This window comes from Cynocephalus volans, chromosome 1 (genome assembly GCF_027409185.1).
Source record: "Cynocephalus volans isolate mCynVol1 chromosome 1, mCynVol1.pri, whole genome shotgun sequence".
Lineage (NCBI taxonomy): Eukaryota > Metazoa > Chordata > Mammalia > Dermoptera > Cynocephalidae > Cynocephalus > Cynocephalus volans.
Window position 1 is genome coordinate 282,123,157 of NC_084460.1, and position 17,676 is coordinate 282,140,832.

The following is a 17,676-nucleotide window of genomic DNA, read 5'->3' on the forward strand; positions in this document are numbered from 1 at the left end:
GACGGGCTGGGCCAGGGCCAGAGAAAGTGACTCCTGCATAGGGTGTTAGGATGTTGAAAGCTGGAGGGGAGGTGCGCCAGGAATGAGGGTCTGGTGTGTGCATCAGTGCGGAGACATGAAACCTCTGGGTGTTCCTAGATCTTGTGGAGCAGGACTGGGGGGACCCAGAGGGACGGGCAGGCTGGTTATATGAATAGTTAAGCCTAAGAGGGCCAGCTAAAGGGTGAGTGATGAGGTCAGTCACCTGGGGACAGGGAGGCCCCTACTTGGGCCTGCCCCCGCCCCCATAGTAGCTTTGGTCCTCCTAGCCCAGGCTAACATCTAACTGGGGATGACCGGTTTCCCTTCCCGCTGCTCCATCGGGCCCCTTAGGGTGGGAGTAGCCGCACCTTGACAATCCCCGGGAGCCCGCTGAGGGCACCCTGTCTTTCAGCCCTGTCCCCCCATCCCCTATCCCCCTGGGCCGGCTCTTTGCAAACCCCATTTGGCAGATGGGGAAGCTGAGGTGCTGGATGGAGAAGACACTTTTTTTTTTTTTTAAAGATGACGGGTAAGGGGATCTTAACCCTTGACTTGGTGTTGTCAGTACCACGCTCACCCAGTGAGCTAACCGGCCATCCCTATATGGGATCCGAACCCGTGGCCTTGGTGTTATCAGCACCACACTCTCCCGAGTGAGCCACAGGCCGGCCCCAAAGAAGACACTTTTTCACAGTTGCCAGATAGGACCCCGGTGAGTCCCGTCCCCCGCCCTCCGTTTCCTTCTCGCAGCCCCATGACTTTGTTGTTCCTGAGGATGCAAACCGACAAAGCAGATAAAAACAATGTGGGTAAAGTGACCCCAGCTGCTGGGGCAGAGGAGGACAGCAGCTGGGTGCGCACGTCCTCCCCAGCGACCCCCTCCCCGGCGTGAGGAGACAGAACTCTAGAAAGCTCCGGAAAGGAGGTGCGCCTGCCTCGCTGCCTGGGAGCGTGGGAGGGGGAGGTCCCCGGGGAAGACACCCCACCAGAAAGGCTTGGGGGCAATAGGGTGTGTGTTGGGGTCGGGATCCCCGAGGAATCCTGTGGGCTCAGGATACCGTTTGGGAATGGCAGGTGGGGGACAGCGTCCCAGCCCTGTCTGGTGCCTTGTCCCTGCATCAGCTCCTGTGACCGTTACGGGGACAGCCGGCCAGGTTCCAGTCCCCTTCATAGAGGGAGAAGCGGAGGGAGAAGACAAGCCACGCTACCCAGGCCAGGGTCCACTCAGTCCCTCGCCACACACTTCCTTTTGGGGTCAGCGTGGGCCCGGCATCCGGAGATAAAGCTGAGACCCCACCCCGGGGCGGGACCGAAGGGGGACGCTCCGCTCTGGGGCCGGAATCTCGCCTCTGCCCTTGCTGGAGGACCTGGGCACATCACTTCGCTTCTCGGAGCTCAGTGTCCTTATCTGTCAAAAGGGATGAGAAGGGGGTCGTTCTGAGGAATAGGGGGATTAGGGGGCGCAGCCAGAGCGGGACCCAGACGAAGCGCTGGCAACACGTTGACGATTAAGACGAAGTGCAGTGATGGCGGCCCTGAGGGCGCCCTAGGAGCGGGAGGAGGGTCGTGGGGTCCAGCCCGGGGGGCTCGGTCCCTGACACACACGCCCCGCCCCCCGCCGCAGGGCACGCCCTGGCGCATGTCCAGGAGACTCCCCGCCCCCGGGCCCCCAGCCCTCCCTGGCCCCTCCCCAGCCTGCCCTGCCCCCCGGCCCCTCCCCATCCCGCCCCGCTCCCCGGCTCCTCCCCATCCCGCCCCGTCCCCCCGGTCCCGCGGTCCCCCTGCCCCGCGCGGGGCCTCCGCCTCCCCGCTGCCCTCGGCGTGCCCGGCGAACGTGCGCAGGGCTCGCACCCGGCGGCCGGACGGGACAGGACGCGCCCGTCCCGCCCCGCCCCGCCGCGGGGCCCCGGGGGAAGGAAGTGCAGAGGCGTGTGTGTCCAGACTTGGCGTTATTATTTTTTAAATTGTGAACACGAGATAGAAACGATGAATGGGAAGGAACTTTATGAACGGGAAACAACAACCCGCAGACCCCACGGGGCGCACAACGCGGGCGGGACTTTCCCGCGTGAAGAGTCCGCACGAGAACACGGCCCCCTAGTTGGGTGGAGGGGTCCCCACCGGCCCGGGTGGAGAGGGTGTTTGCAATCTCCTAGACAGCTGGTGTCCGAGGCCCCACGACCGAGCTCCGGGCCCCCTGTGTGCGGGCGCCGTGCTTGGGAACAGAGCCAGGTCCCAGCTATCTCCCACCCCGGCCCCTGTAATCAGCGTGCCCAGCGTGCGGGGGTGGAGGGGGGCGTCTGGGAAGCGCTCTGGAGAAGGTGGCATTTCCTCAAGGTCGGTGGGACTTGGCTCCGCAGAGGAGGAAGCGCATTCCAGGCCGAGGGGACATTGCCCGTGGAAGCCCTGAGTCGGGGAGGCACTCGGCTCCTGCCGGCGGGAACGCGAGGTGGCGCGGGCGCGGCGGGGGGACGAGCGGGCTCCAGGTGGGGCAGTTGGGAGGGGTCGGCAGGTAGCTTCCCGTGCAGGGATTCGGAACTTTCACGCCCCACAGAGCCGGGGCACCTCGTCTAGAGACCGGTGGGTGGCGACGGTCACCCGTAAAGAGCGTAACGCTGTGGATTTGCACAGATGTTTCGCGCTAGCAGAGCTTCTGCTCGCTCACGACGTCGCTGCGAAGGGGCCCCTGCGATCATCCCCACACAGGAGAAGACCCATTTTGCAGATCAGAAAGCATCATCCCGTCTTCCCAGATGAGGAAACCGAGAAGCGGCTAGTCCCCGGCCCTCGGAAGGCGCGGAGGTGGAGCCGCGCCGCCCCCAGGCACTCAGGGCGGGCCGGCAGGGCCTTGGCCCCGGGCGCTTGGCAGCCTGGAACGGTGAGCCGGGTGCCAGCCCTGCCACGCAGCCGCAGAGGCTCAGCCCCGCCGGCGGGCGTCAGGAAGGGAGGCGACGCCCCCTGGAGCGCGGCAGGAACCCGGCCCGGCCCGCCTCCCCGCCCGCCGAGCGGAGTCGGTCCCAGAAGTGGTGAAAGCCGCGGCCGAGTCCAGGTCACGCCGAAGCCGTTGCCCTTTTAAGGGGGAGCCTTGAAACGGCGCCCGGGTTCCATGTTTGCATCCGCCTCGCGGGGAGGAAACTCCATGTTGTAACAAAGTTTCCTCCGTGCCCCCTCCCTCCCCCTCCCCCCTAGAACCTGGCTCCCCTCCCCTTAGAAGCTCGCGGGGATCCCTCCCTCCCATCCCTCCCCTCCCCCCCGCGCCCCGATTCCGGCCCGAGCCGGGGGGGAGGCCGGGCTCCCGGGCCAGAGTCCGGCCGGAGCGGAGCGCGCCCGGCCCCATGGACAGCTCGGCCGTCATTACTCAGATCAGCAAGGAGGAGGCGCGGGGCCCGCTGCGGGGCAAAGGTACAGGGGCCGCGGGAGGGGAGGACGAGGGCGCCGGGGTCTTACCCCGGGCAGCTGCCGCCGCCATCCCGGGCGCCCGCTTTGGCCGGGCCCTGAGCTCCCAGCCCGGGAGGGAACGGGGAGAGTCTGAACTCGCGGAGGCTCAGAGACGCGGGGCGGGGCCTGGCGCCTTGTAGGCGCTCCGGTCGGCTTGAGGTAGGGAAACTGAGGCAAGGGGGGCGCCTCCAGGGGTTCCCCGGCTGGCAGTGCGCGGTGCCCGGGCGTCGCCCCCTCCCCCCCGATTGGCGCCAATGGGACTGGGAGATGGGGGGTTGGGGAGGGCGCTTCCAGGCCACCCGCCGAGACTCCGCCTCCTCTGGGCTGCGGTCGGGTCTGGTCTGGGGAGGGGGCGCCGAGGTGACAGCGGGCTGGGGAGGCTTGATGGGATCTCCCGCCAACACTCGGCCACGTTCCGCACAAACTTCCGCGTCACGCGTGGAGGTGCCGAGCCCCTCAGGCTCGGAGAGGGTGCAGCGCTTCCAAGAGTCGCCCGCGCGGCGAACGTGCGCCCAGCCTGGCACGAGGCGCCCAGGCAGCAGGCCCGTGGGCGCCCGGCCTGTGCACACACGCACAGACCCGCGAAGCCGCGCCGCTCTGCTGAGGCTGCGCCCGAGGGGCTGGCCGGGCCGCTGTGGGGGTCTGTCCCTGCTCTCCCCCTCGTGGACTTAAGGGCTTGGAAGTTTCCCCCACGTCTGCCCACCTCCAGCCTGGGTCTTGCTTCGCCTTGGGCAGGGGGCATGGGTGGAGGATGGGCCTGTCAATCAGTCGGCCGCTGCGGGGCTCCGGGTCTGAGGTCTGGGCTGGGCGGTGCGGAGGAGGCGGGGCGACACTTAGCCGCGGGACACTGGCCCCAGGCCGCGGGGCTGCACCCCCTGCCTCTGGGCCTAGCCTCAGTGAGGACTTTGGACCCACGGGGGCAGAGAGAATGGAGGGAGGCTGGGAATGGACGCCCAGGCCCCAGGCCCTGACTCTCCTGAGCATGAGCTGGCCAGGTAAGGTGGGGGCAGGAGGCAGCCGTAGGGGAGCTGATCTGTCAGCAGTGACCGAGGCTGTGAGGGAGAAAGGGCACCTGGTGCCCCTCCTGCAGCAACCCACTCCCTAATGTGGGTCCCTCTGTATCCCCACTAGACCTGCTTGTGGGGGTTGCAGGGGACCTGGAGCCAAGACTGGTGGGGTCCCTGGCAGGGATGTCTCACCGAGAGGCAGGAGCCACCCTAATGGGTCTCCCTTGGTGAAAAGGGGCACGGCCAGATCCTCCCAGCTCAGGCTGGCACCAGGGCACAGGCTGGCACCGGGGCACAAACGCACACCTCTGCAGGACAGTGTGCACACACCCCCAACTTGGGCCTGGCTGTTTCAGGTGACCAGAAGCCAGCTTCCCAGAAGCCCCGGAGCCGGGGCATCCTCCACTCACTCTTCTGCTGCGTGTGCCATGATGACGGGGAGGCCCTGCCCGCCCACAGCGGGGCACCTCTACTTGTGGAGGAGAATGGCGCCATCCCCAAGGTGTGTGGTGGCCAGCAGGGGCCTGCAGGGGCACGTGGGCTCAGCCCAGGGGGGCTTACGGGAAAGGTGTGCCAGACCGAGCTTTCCTGACACACTTGCAGACCCTGGAAGGTACAGAGGAGGGGGTGGGGGCCTCCCCTGCTAAGCCCTACAGCCTCCCCACCAGGCCCCACCTGCCTGGCTCCATCTGCCCCCAAACTGGCCTCCCAGCTGAGGGAATCCTGAATTCCCCTTATAGATGGAAGCTTTTCTCTGAGTTGGCTCAAGTGGGGAAGCAAGGTCCAGAGAACCAGGCAGCCTGCCCCAGCCCCAGAGTTGGCAGGGGCAAAGTGGGGAAGAGTTGGTATGTCCCACTGTCCCTGTGGCTCCTCAGGGAGAGGCTGGGGGAAGGAAGTCTGTGAAGGAGGAATGACAGGGACTTGAGAGAGGAACCCCGAGCCATCCCCACCCCTACCCACAGCAGACCCCGGTCCAGTACCTGCTCCCCGAGGCCAAGGCCCAGGACCTGGACAAGATCTGCGTAGTCATCGACCTGGACGAGACCCTGGTGCACAGCTCCTTCAAGGTGGGCCCTGCCCAGCAGCCATCAGCCCCGGGTCTCGGAGGGGGGCCTGCCCTGGCCTGGGAGGGAGGTCTCTGCTGCTCCATCCCTGGGGTCCCTGCCCCAGCTGCAGCAGCTCTTTTCCCCCTACAGCCAGTGAACAACGCTGACTTCATCATCCCTGTGGAGATTGATGGGGTGGTCCACCAGGTGAGGGGCAGGGGGAGGAGGTGGTGGGCTTGGCATCTGCCCTCCAGACCCCAGGCTCCTCCCACCAACCTGAAGAGCCCCAGATGGGACTTTGATAGAGGTGGAATGTCAGAGGCTCAGAGACTTGCCCAAAGTCACACAGAACCTCCAGGGCTTGGCCTGACTCCAGGCCCGCAGAGAGTGGTTCCCCTTCTCGGCCCCCCTTGCCATGCCCCCTTGCCCCACCCTGCCTGGGACCCAGTTCAAGTAATTCAGGATAGGTTGTGTGCTGTCCAGCCTGTTCTCCATTACTTGGCTCGGGGGCCAGTGCCCTGCAGCCTTGGGGTGAGGGGGCTGCCCCTGGGCTCCTGCATTTGGCTGAGGTTGAAGGGAGGGCAGGAACTGGGAATTAGCAATACCCTGTGAGGTAGGACATGAAGCCAGTGGAGTCGGAAGTTCATTCTGATCCTCTTCTGGGAGGGTGGGTGGTTTCCCCAGCAGGGGTTGGAGCAGCTGGCCAGATGGAGCCTGCAGGCCCCGGGGCCAGCCTCCCTCCTATACTCCTCTGCTCTCTCCGCTCATGCCCTCCCAGCCCTTAGCCACCCCCCACCCCACCCGGCCTGTGGGCCAGCAGTCCCCTCACTGGCCCACCCCCCAGGTCTACGTGCTGAAGCGGCCCCACGTGGATGAGTTCCTGCAGCGAATGGGCGAACTTTTTGAGTGTGTGCTGTTCACTGCCAGCCTTGCCAAGGTGAGCCCCTCCCCACTGAAGGGATCCTGGGGCAACCCTGCCCTCCCACCGCCTCCAGCATGCAGCCGGATGGACCTCTGAGCCCCAGGATGACCCACCTCCCACCCCCAGTACGCAGACCCAGTAGCTGACCTGCTGGACAAGTGGGGGGCCTTCCGGGCCCGGCTGTTTCGAGAGTCCTGCGTCTTCCACCGGGGGAACTACGTGAAGGACCTGAGCCGGCTGGGCCGAGACCTCCGGCGAGTGCTCATCCTGGACAACTCACCTGCCTCCTATGTCTTCCATCCAGACAACGCCGTGAGTATGGTGGGACCCGGGCAGGGGTCTGAGACCCAGGAATGGAGTCAGCTCAGGCCGCCTCAGCATGCCCAATCCCAAGCTGGACAGTCTGGGGACTAGTGCCCTCCCATCCCTTTTTCCCACACCCATTAACTGCCTGCCACCCACTCACCTGGTCCATCCTCTGCTGCACTTTATCGATCACTGGGCCCAACCTGTATGTGCATAGAGGGCACTTGCCACAGGCTGGGGTCCCTGTCACACAGTGGAGCCATTTCAATTTTACAGATTACCAGTTGTGACCTATTAGTGGGCCACAGAACTAATTTAGTGGGTCCTGATGAGTGTTTTTAACAAAATGAAATGGCATAAAAAACATCAGAGTGCTTTGCACACAGTGCGGTTAATGTTGTTTCATGGAACTTTTGATTTGTCATATACATATAAGTGTGTTTTACTGAGGGTTGCTGAGGGGTTTCCAGGAACTAGATGACCTGAGCAGTGGGTGCTTAGGGCTGCCTGGACATTCTGCACCCAGGGCCACCTGCCCCTCACTTTCCTGCTCCCATCTCCCTCAGGTACCCGTGGCCTCGTGGTTTGACAACATGAGTGACACAGAGCTCCATGACCTCCTGCCCTTCTTTGAGCAACTCAGCCGTGTGGACGACGTCTACTCAGTGCTCAGGCAGCCGCGGCCGGGGAGCTAGTGAGGCTGATGGGGCCTGGACCTGCCCTAGCCGACGCCTGTACCTCCTCACACGCAGACTCTGTGCGGCGCCCATGCTCTTTATTAAGAAAACCCATGAGCTGCCACCACACTCATTGCCATGGGGAAGCAGGCATCTCCCTCTCCAGCCTCGCCAGGCTGCGTAGGGGCAGCAGACTGCACCGAGTGCCTTTGAACCTCTTCTCCCTTCTTGGGGGATCTGGGAGACCCTGCCTGCTGCTCCTCCTTTCTGTCTCCTCTCTCTGCACTGCCATGTTTCTCTGCTGCCAAATTGGGCCCCTTGGCCCCTTCCAGTTCTGCTTTTTTGGGGGGGGTCGGGTCCATTCTGTTGCCCATGCCTTGGACCCCTAGCCTGGGAACTGTGGATACTAAGTGCCTTGCATAGAGCCCCCTCTTCCCTGCCCAGCTTTCCCAGGGCCATGGGGCCACGAATCCAGGTCAGCTCTTGCCTGAAACAGCCCACAGGTTGCTGTAGTCTAAGCTGGTCAGGCTCTATCAGTCCCTTACTTGGGACTGATAGAGCCTCCACCAATCTCTGCCTCCAAGGGAGGGGAGGGGAGAAGGTCTGTCACCACTTGTGAGGTGAACAGGGGTCCATCCTTCATGACCCCACAGTCCGGCTTTTCCAGAGCTGAGGGCTGCTCCCTGTATCACCCAAGCCCCGACCCCTAACAACTGCCTTAATCACCCCAAGGCCCTGGGGCTTGGCTCCCCCAGCTCTGAGTGTGGGGGTATAGGCAGGACCCTCTTGTGGTGCCATATAAATATGTATATGTGTATATAGATTTTTAGGGGAAGGGGAGAGGGAAAGGTTGGGGTGGAGACACCCCTCCCTTGCCCCTGTCCTGGGCCCAGATATTGGGGGGAGGGAGGGAAAGAATTTTTACATTTTTTAAACTGCTATTTTCTGAATGGAACAAGCTGGGCCAAGGGGCCCCAGGCCCTGTCTTCTGTCCTTCATTCCCCCTTTTCTCTACTCATTCATTCAGAAAACATTTATTGAGCACCTTCTGTGCCCAGCACTGTGCTAGGCCTACCAGCTAAGTGTGTGGGGGGGAGGTCTGTACACCACTGAATTGGTGCCTCCCCCACCCACCCTCAGACTTCACCAGTGCCTTTTGGGGATCTATAGGAGGTGGGACGTTCTTGTGGGGTTTGGGGGTCTCCAGGAAGCCTGGCCAAGCTGTCCCCCTCCCCTGTGCCAACCCACCCCCTGTAGCACCTTGCCTTGCCCCCTGCTGGCTGGGGGCAGCTCCCAGGACATCCTGCCTTCCAACTCTGACTCCTGTTTCAGAACCCCCTCCCTGTACATGCCGAGTCTGGAGGTGTAGGCCTTGGGCTCTCCCCAGGGTCTAACAGTTAAGGGGACCCACATACCAGTGCCAAGGGGGATGTCAGGTGGAGATGTCATTGTTCCCCACCCTGCAGAGCTGGTGGGGGGAAGAAGGATATGGTTGGCTTGAATCGGTGACCTTCCCGTTTAAGTGCCTTCTCCCTGACTGTGTGATGAGAACTAAAGAGAAAGCCAGAGCCCCCCATCCTGCTTCTGTGGTTATTGGGGAAGGGGGTTGAAGTGGGATTAGTGATTGTGTCTTATGCCTGTGACTGCAGTGTGACCCTACTTCAGCAAGTCGTTTGGAGAGGGGTAGTAGAGGGGCTTAGAGCTTCCAGTGTGAATAGGGCAGGGTTAAGAACCGAGCTTTGAATTGGATCTGGGCTGTACTATTTAATCATTCCACCTTAGCCTCGGTGATCTGATCTGCGAAATGGGTATAAACTTTCTTTGCAGACTTGATCAAAGTCCTAGACACTGATGACTCAGTACTATAAGCTATAAAGCAAAACTAAAATGCCTCGGTAGAGGCGGCCCCTGGAACGCATTGGGGACGGGGGCGTGGCCTCCGCCCCGAAGCGAGCGGGGGCGGGGCTCCCGTGGGCAGAGGTGGGCGGGGCGCGGGGAAGCCGAGTGGAGCCGAGGACAGAACTTAACCCGGCTGACGTAGGCCGGCTGCGAGGTTGTCGGCCAGTGTGATCGGCGGGCTGTGGCATCAGGGACTGTCGCGGAGACTGGGTGGGGCCGGAGTCAGGGCTCGGCCCACCTCCGCACCCCCCCGGGCCCGCGCCCGGGTCCCGCTTCCTGCCCGCGCCCCTCCGGCCCCGGCCGCACTTCCTTTGCGAAACTGGGCAGCCCCGGGCCGGGCCAGGAAGTGCTCTCCCCCGCCTGCTTCCCACGCTGGCCACTAGGGGCCTCCCTGTCCTCGCAGACGCCTGCGCTCTCCAGTGCCTGCCCCTCCTCGGCCTGCTCCCTCCTCCACCCGGGGGGCGCGGGGAAGCTGGGGGCCCGCGTCATTCACCCCTCTCAGGAGTGGGGAGCTTCTGGCGCCCCCCAACACACACGTAGTGGGGAAAAGGGGGTGTGCACTCCCAAATGTTGGTCCCTGTCCCCTCAGCTGCCCCTCGATCCCACCCACCCCTCATCACCTCCTGAATCCAGCACCAAGCCTGCCTCCTGGTGCCCCGGGTGACGATCGGCTTCCTATGTCTGTGTCAGGGATTGTAATTGTGTGTGAAGCTCCCCTCAGCGTCACACACACACTCTCCCCTGGTAGGAAAGAGCCAGGAAGTACTCACCTGGAGAAGCCTGCAGTACTCTGGATTCAGCTCTGGTCTGAGCTGGGCGATGGAAGCCCATAGCGAGATAAATACCCAGCATTCCCTGGTCTCTGTCCTTGTCCTCCAGGTCCTGCTCCATTTCCTGCTCTCCATGCAAACACTGGCACCCCCCAGATTTGCATCCCGGAAGCCAGACCCAGAGGAGCCGCCAGGGTTCCCAACTTTGAATGAGACCACAGTGAGGCTTCCCCACAGCCTACATACCCTCCACCCACACAGAGTTCAACTCAACCACATGTTTCGGTGCTTACTATGCTCCAGGCACCGTGCCAGGACCAGGCCATGCCTCTGCTCTCAAGGAACTCACACCCTGATGTGGAGAAGGAAATGTGAATAAGTAAAGACTGCAATGCTGCAAATGCAGTGCAGGAAAGAAAGTGGAAATTAAGGTGAGAGTGCAGGGAATACCTAACCCCTCCTGGGCAGCCCTGGGGGGACTGGAAAACACTCCCTGCAGGAGGGACGCTCAGAAGAGTTTGGAAAGGAGGAGTCAAACAAAGGTGGCCTGAGTAAGGAGGTCGCACCAGGAGGGGAAGCCGTATGAGCAGAGCCTGAGTGACAGCCACAGCAGGAAGTGTAGGAAGTGACAAAAATTGTGGAATGGCACACATTTCATGGAAAATGAGGCTGCAGAAACAGGAGGGGACAGATAATGCAGTTGTATAGCCAGACCAAGGGAGTAGCCTTTTCCTTGCAGGCAGTGGGTACCACTGAGGGATCCTGAGTGATGCACAGAGGAAGAGGGACATGTTCAAACCTGGCAACTGCATGCTGGAAGCTGAATTGGATAGAGGGACATGAGACCCTATTGAAAGACCACAACCATGTTCCCAAAGATGGAGGATGAAGGCTGAACTGGGGCAGAGGCAGAGTGAAGAGAGAAGAAGGAAAGAGTGATGGATGTGAGAAAGGAGATAAACTTGGCAGAAGCGGTGGCTGTTTGGCTCTGGGGAGAGGAGAGGGAGGAATATGCCCTAACATCTGGCTTTGGAGATGTCCGCTATGAAAATGTCTCTGAGCCTGGTATGGATCAGAGATTCACTACTTCCTTATTTCACACACACACACACACACACACACACACACAAACACACACACACACACACACACGGGTGGATTCAGGGAAACAGGCACCTGATACTGTGATGCTGGCAGTAGTGTAAACCTGTGCAACCTCTTTGAGGAGTGGTTTGACAATATCCATCAAAAATATTTTATTATTTTTATTTTTATTTTTTTTAAAGATGACCGGTAAGGGGATCTTAACCCTTGACTTGGTGTTGTCAGCACCACACTCAGCCAGTGAGCGAACCGGCCATCCGTATATGAGATCCGAACCCGGGGCCTTGGTGTTATCAGCACCGCACTCTCCCAAGTGAGCCACGGGCCGGCCCCATCAAAAATATTTTAAAGTGCAGACACCCTTTGATTTAGTAATTCTACTTTTGGGAATTTACCCTGTAGAGAATGGCTGGTATTGGGATCTGAACCCTTGACCTTAGAGTTACAAGGCAGCTCCCTAATCAGCTAAGGTAACCAGCCAGCCCTATGCCCACTTTTGATCTAGTTAATCTGGCAAGTCAGCTTTCCCACACCCATGAGGGCACCACTAAGAAGAAACCCGCTAAGATTCTTGATCTCCAATTACAACAGATGGAGACTACCAGGCATAACTCTAAACAGAAACTTCCTGGCCTGTGCTACTACTCTAAGAAACTGAGTCATAGGAAAAGAGATTGCCTCAAAAGAAAGAGGAATTCTCTTTCTCAGCTTTCCTTTCCTCCTCCCCCATCTGGTGACCAATCTCAGTGAAGGGGTTCCAAGGACCTACAGGGGCTTTTCCCAATTCTCCCATTTACTCATCTGTGTAAAAATGATCCTTCAGATTGGGAATGAGGTTTCAACCATGATCATAGACACCTGAACAACACTCTCAGTCCTTAACACCACCAGCCTCAATCAGCCCCTGCCTCAGAGTAATAAAAAGATACAAATGGTGGGAGTTTAAAATAAGCCATTAACTGCTTTTCTCTCACAGCCCATTCTTTTCTGCTTTGGCCCTCTCCAAGACAAGCACCCCTTTTGCTTGTTAATTCTGCTCCTGTCCACCAAGAGGAATTTCTTTTTTCTGGAAAGGGGGAAGTAATGTTAAAATTTGACACACCAAACTGTGCCAACTTGATCTTGGAGTTCTCTAACTCTGAATTCCTTCACTTGTTATGTCATTCCCTGTTCGGAGAACAAAAGCAATGCCACCCTTTCACTTCTAAATCAAATACCTGTCTCTTTACAGGCATAATCATCTACTGATATTGGCAAATTTTACTGTGTACCTCCTATTAAAATCCAAATTGATTCATCAAAACCCCTGCCTAATATTAAACAATATCCATTAGGCCAGATTGCCTTACAGAGTATCAAACCTATTATAGAAGAATATTTAAAAAGGGACTTATTATTTCATGTACTAGTTCTTGTACTACCCCGATTCCACTTATTAAAACACTAAATAACTGTGGGTAGAGATTTATTTGGGACCTCAGAGTAATAAAGAATATTGTTCCATGGCATCCAGTGATTCCAAATCCTCATAACTTTTAAAACTCAATATCCATTAATAGCAGGCTTTTCATAGTCAATGATCTAAGTAGTGCATTCTTCAGTATTACAGTGGTCAAGTCAGCTAGTATCTTTTTGCCTTTACCTGGAAAGACCAACAATTCACCTGGACAGCAATGCCCCAGGGTTTTACTGAAAGCCCTTCTTATTTTTCTCAAATATTAAAAGCAGATTTGGAGAACTTTTCCCCAAGGCTCCACTTTACTACAATAAGTGGATGACATCCTTCTTTGCTCTCCTCAGAGGCAGCCTGTGAAAAGGACAGTATAGACCTGTTAAAGCAACTGGCTGCTAAAGGTCATAAAGTATCTGAAGAAAAACTGCAGCTAGTACACATTCAAGTGAAATATTTGGGCAATTTAATTTCAGAAAATGGATTATATTTAGACCCAGACTGTATTCAAGTAGCTTTGCAATTTTTTCAGCTACAGACCAAATGCCAACTCTGTGGGTTTCTTGGGCTTGCTGGTTACTGTCGTAACTGGATCCCTAACTTTTCTCTTCTGGCCCAACCTCTGAATGCTTTACTTAAGGTTACCAAAGACAACTCCATTATTTGGACAGAATCTAAAGAGCAAGTTTTTAACAAACTAAAGGAGAGGTTGGTAAGTCCTCCAGCTCTAGGTCATCCTAGTTATAAACTTCCCTTTTTCCTCTTTGTACATGAAAAGGAAAGAAACACTTTAAGGGTTTTAACCCAAAAGCCTGAAGGTCAACAGCATCCTCTAGGATATTACAGTCAACAATTGGACCCCATCACTGGTGGATTCCCTCTCTGCCTAAGAGCAGTCCCTGCTGCAACCCTTTTAGTCAAGGCAACTGAGGAGATAGTCATGGGATCCCCCCTAACTACACGTGCACCTCATGCCGTGTAAGCTCTCTTAAACTCACATCACACATTCTGCCAGAGGCTTACTTCCTATGAGCTTCTCCTACTTTCTGCTCCTCTTGTTACTCTCTCACACTGCAACCGTAACCCTGCAATTCTCCTGCCTTCTCTTTCAAATGAAATGCCACATGACTGCCTAACTTGGACAGACCACCTCTTAACTCCTTGTGAGGATCTGCAAGAGACCCCACTGGACAATGCTGAGTTGTCCTTGCTTACTGATGGCTCATATTTAAAGAATGACACTGGCAAGTCTTGTGCATACCATGCAGTCACCACTTTCTTTGAGGTTGCAGAAGGTGCTCTTTTGTCTTAAGCCATTTCAGCCCAGCAAGCAGAGTCCTTTGCCTTTATTTGAGCCTATCTGCTTGGTAAGGGAAAGACTGTTAATGTTTATACAGACAGTAGGTATGCTTTTGGAGTTGCTTATAATTTTGGAATGTGGTGGAAGCAAAGAAGTTTCTTCACTTCTGATGGAGACGAACTAAAGAATAGGACTTATGTAAAAGAATTATTAGACGCAATATAGTAACCTCTGCTCTAGCCATTATAAAAGTCTCTGGCCATTTGAAATTAGGCTCTGTGGAAGCTAGAGGAAATCATCTTGCCGATAATGCAATAAAGAATGCCACCCTTAAAAGTCCTACTGATCAAATTTCTGTCGTGGCCCAGCTGGAAAGGTTCCTGAAAGATTATCTTAAGACCGTTATTAGAGATACACAAAATTGAGCACTAGACACTGAAAAACAAATCTGGAAAAATAATGGCTTCTGGTTCAATCATATAAAGAAACTCTGGTTTGGGTCAAATAAAAAAAAAAAAACTTTCCTAAAAGAAAAACAAAAAATTAAAATTAAAATTAAAAAAACCTTTTCTGCCGGACTCTATGAAATTTCCATTATTAACTATTATACATGAATTAAGTCATTAGGTTACAGGAAAGATGATTGCTTTTATGAAATAATACTGGTGTAACATCAATAAAACAGCCAAAAGTACTTATTCAGCCAGCCCCACCTGTCCTAAATTCAATCCTGCAAAGTCAGTGTGCATAGCCCCTGGCCATTTTATCTGCCCTAATGCGCCATTCGAGGTTTGGGAGATGGGTTTTGTCTATTTACCCGTCTCTCATGTATACAAATGTGTTTTTATCTTGATCTCTATGTTCTCTCATTAGGTTGAAGCATTCCCCTGCAGACAAGCCACCACCTCAGCAGTGGCTAACGTCCTATTAGAGAAGATAATCTCTTCTTGGGGTACCCCCCTCGAGCTCCACAGTGACCGAGGAACCCATTTTACAGGACAAGTTACAAAACAAGTGTGTGCTATATGGCCAATCTTATAGCATTTCCATTGTGTTTATCATCCCCAGTCCTCTGGACTAGTTGAACACACCAATAGTACTCTTAAGACCCAGCTGGCAAAGTTTATGGAGACCTCACAATTGCTGTCGCCAAAAGCCCTACCTATAGTGCTCCTGAACTTAAAGGCTGTTCCGTTTGGACTGCATAAGCTCTAACATTTTGAGATAATTACCAGATGTCCCATATATTTGGCCACAACTTCTTTTGACCAAAATTAATAAACAGTGAAATTTTTCAATATTGTAAAGGTATAATCAGGGCTATGGACAAAAATTGTATTTTGGTAGAACAATCTTTTCACAATGCACTCCTGGGAGATGATGACACAGAGCACCATAAACTACAGCAGGAGATTTTGTCTATTGGAAAAGACATTTGCAAAAGGACTCCCTCCACCCTCACTGGAAAGGCCCAGACCAGCTCCTGCTAACTAACCCCTGTGCTTTGAAACTTAAAGGAATTGATTCCTGAATACATGTACCTAATCTAAAGAAAACATTAGCTCCTGAGTGTACCTGCACTCTTGTTGATGAAATTAAAACTAAAAATTTCCAGGATTTGAAGCAGACAGCATCTGAATAGATTCCTTTTCTCAAGATGTCTGAACCAGGCCTGTATATTCTTTCTTTACTTCTAATTTTTATTTTATTCTCTCCCTCTTTTCCCTAGAAAGACAATGCCTTATCCTCATTTCCCCGTCTGTCACCACAGGGGGAAACCTTACTGACTGGTGGATCTTTTTTTTTTTTTTTTTAAAGATGACAGGTAAGGGGATCTTAACCCTTGACTTGGTGTTGTCAGCACCACGCTCAGCCAGTGAGCTAACCAGCCATCCCTATATAGGATCTGAACCCGCGGTGTTATCAGCACCACACTCTCCCAAGTGAGCCACGGGCTGGCCCTGACTGGTGGATCTTTTATCAGAAACCCTCATCTGTTCATGACTCTAGTGATCCCCTAGTCCCACCTGTAAAAAACTTCGCCAACATCTCAGGTCCAAATGCCTGTACAGATTGTATCCCTGGACTCTCCTGTAGTCCATCCACCTTCAACTCCCACCCCCTATCTTGCCTACTCAAAACAGTGGTCTCCTAGTTGGATCTAAGAAATGTGTAATGGGTCATCTATCTTAAAATGTTCCTTGGGTCTCCCTAACGTATTTAGAGAAGGGTTATTGGGACAGATTCTGAAAGGAAGGTCCATTAGCAGTATGTGGTAATATAACTGACCCCTGGTTTAATTCTATTATATACAGAAAGTTCACAGATGGAAGAATTGTCTGTGCTCCTATTGGATACATTTACTTTTGTGGGTGGGATACCTCAATCTGGGCCTCCAGATGTTTAGACACCTGGACAACCAGAGGCCATTGTGGATATTTGACTGCTCTGTTGTCAATAAATAATAGATGTGAAACTGGTTATTGGAATAATCATTGGACTAGCCCCCTCTCACTGTATCGAAGGGTCAAGTGTGAGTTACCAGGTGAATTATGGGATTCTGGATTTGCTTCGTTTGCTGCCAAATCTTCTGCACCATGGTATGGTATAGCAGCTAATGAAGAAATGATAAGAAATTTATCTGCTACCCTAGGAATTCTTGCAGAGTCCACTACTGCTGTGCAATAGCACTTGTTAACTTCTCTTGCCAAGGTGGTCTTAGGTAATAGAATTGCTCTTAATTATCTATTGGCTGATCAAGGTGGTATCTGTTCTATTGCTAATAGTACCTGCTGTACCTGGATAAACTACTCTGGGGAAGTTGAGACCCAGTTGCATAAAATAAGAGAAGAAGCCACATGGCTACAACAAGCCTCACCCAGTTTCCCATGGTCATTTGATCTATTTAGTTGGCTACCTTTAAGTCTAGTTTCATTGCTTAAAACCATCATGCAAACTAGAATTGTCATATTGCTGCTATCTGTGCTTTGTACTTTTCTTTTTAAATTCTTTTTTTACTTTTTAAAGGCTAGTTAAGTGAAGCAATGGAACAAAGAAATCTGTAACTGGTTGTGATTAATTAGTCGTAAACACCACTGCACTCAGAACTGCCTGTATTTTCCTTTTTAAATTGCGTACTCGATGTCTATCAAATCTCTGCAGAAATGTAACTCCTGACAAAATAATGTTGGCCCAGCATTTTGACTTCTTTTAGTTTTTGGCCCAGTATTTTGAGATGATAACCATTACCTATGGAACAGAAAAATAACCAAACAGTGATGAAAACCAGACAACCCATGCCTGAGAGCTTCTCCTTCCGGCCTCCCTGTGGCTCAGACGTGGCTAAACGTGTCTTAACACTGACTTCCAGCTCTTTATCACCTCCCTTCTGATGTTGGACCAGACTAACCAGACATGTCCATTGCAGCATTGAGGGACGCTTAAAACCTAACAACAGGTTAATTGATCAGTGATGCTTTTGGAGAAAAATCTTAATTAAAAGGCAGAAATGTGAAAGTTGATGAAATTGCTTTCCGTCAGACCCAGACAAAATAGGGCTGGGAAAGACATGCAAGAGTGGGGCTCATGTTTGCCGGCTTGAGATAAGAATTGTTTCCAAGGACTTTCCAAAACCTATCAGAAATTCTTTCACGTCCTTCACACGTCTCCTGCTTTGCATGTATGCACATATTTCTGTGACGAGGTTTATCATCAGTCATCCAATACAACTGCAGTA

The 17,676-nt window shown here is 54.5% G+C and overlaps 1 protein-coding gene across 2 annotated transcripts; it reads left to right on the top strand.

Annotated features, from left to right (window-relative positions):
- Positions 1–3,127: 3,127 nt before the first annotated feature.
- Positions 3,128–8,993, top strand: CTDSP1 (CTD small phosphatase 1). Of its 2 annotated transcripts, none has more exons than XM_063108891.1 (7): positions 3,128–3,423; positions 4,823–4,968; positions 5,429–5,533; positions 5,663–5,719; positions 6,357–6,449; positions 6,561–6,746; positions 7,307–8,993. In XM_063108891.1, exons 1-7 carry the CDS (start codon positions 3,357–3,359, stop codon positions 7,433–7,435), a joined length of 783 nt encoding a protein of 260 aa, XP_062964961.1. In that variant the 5' UTR covers positions 3,128–3,356; the 3' UTR covers positions 7,436–8,993. The 2 variants fall into 2 exon arrangements, with proteins under 2 accessions (XP_062964961.1, XP_062964969.1); XM_063108899.1 differs by having other exon boundaries at positions 5,432–5,533.
- Positions 8,994–17,676: the final 8,683 nt, after the last annotated feature.

Excerpts from the sequence above, each read along its gene's own strand:
- CTDSP1 (XM_063108891.1), top strand. The coding sequence starts at position 3,357 with ATGGACAGCTCGGCCGTCATTACTCAGATCAGCAAGGAGGAGGCGCGG. Across the intron at positions 5,534-5,662 it reads TGGTGCACAGCTCCTTCAAG|CCAGTGAACAACGCTGACTT; the intron begins GTGGGCCCTGCC and ends TTCCCCCTACAG. Across the intron at positions 6,747-7,306 it reads TCTTCCATCCAGACAACGCC|GTACCCGTGGCCTCGTGGTT; the intron begins GTGAGTATGGTG and ends CATCTCCCTCAG.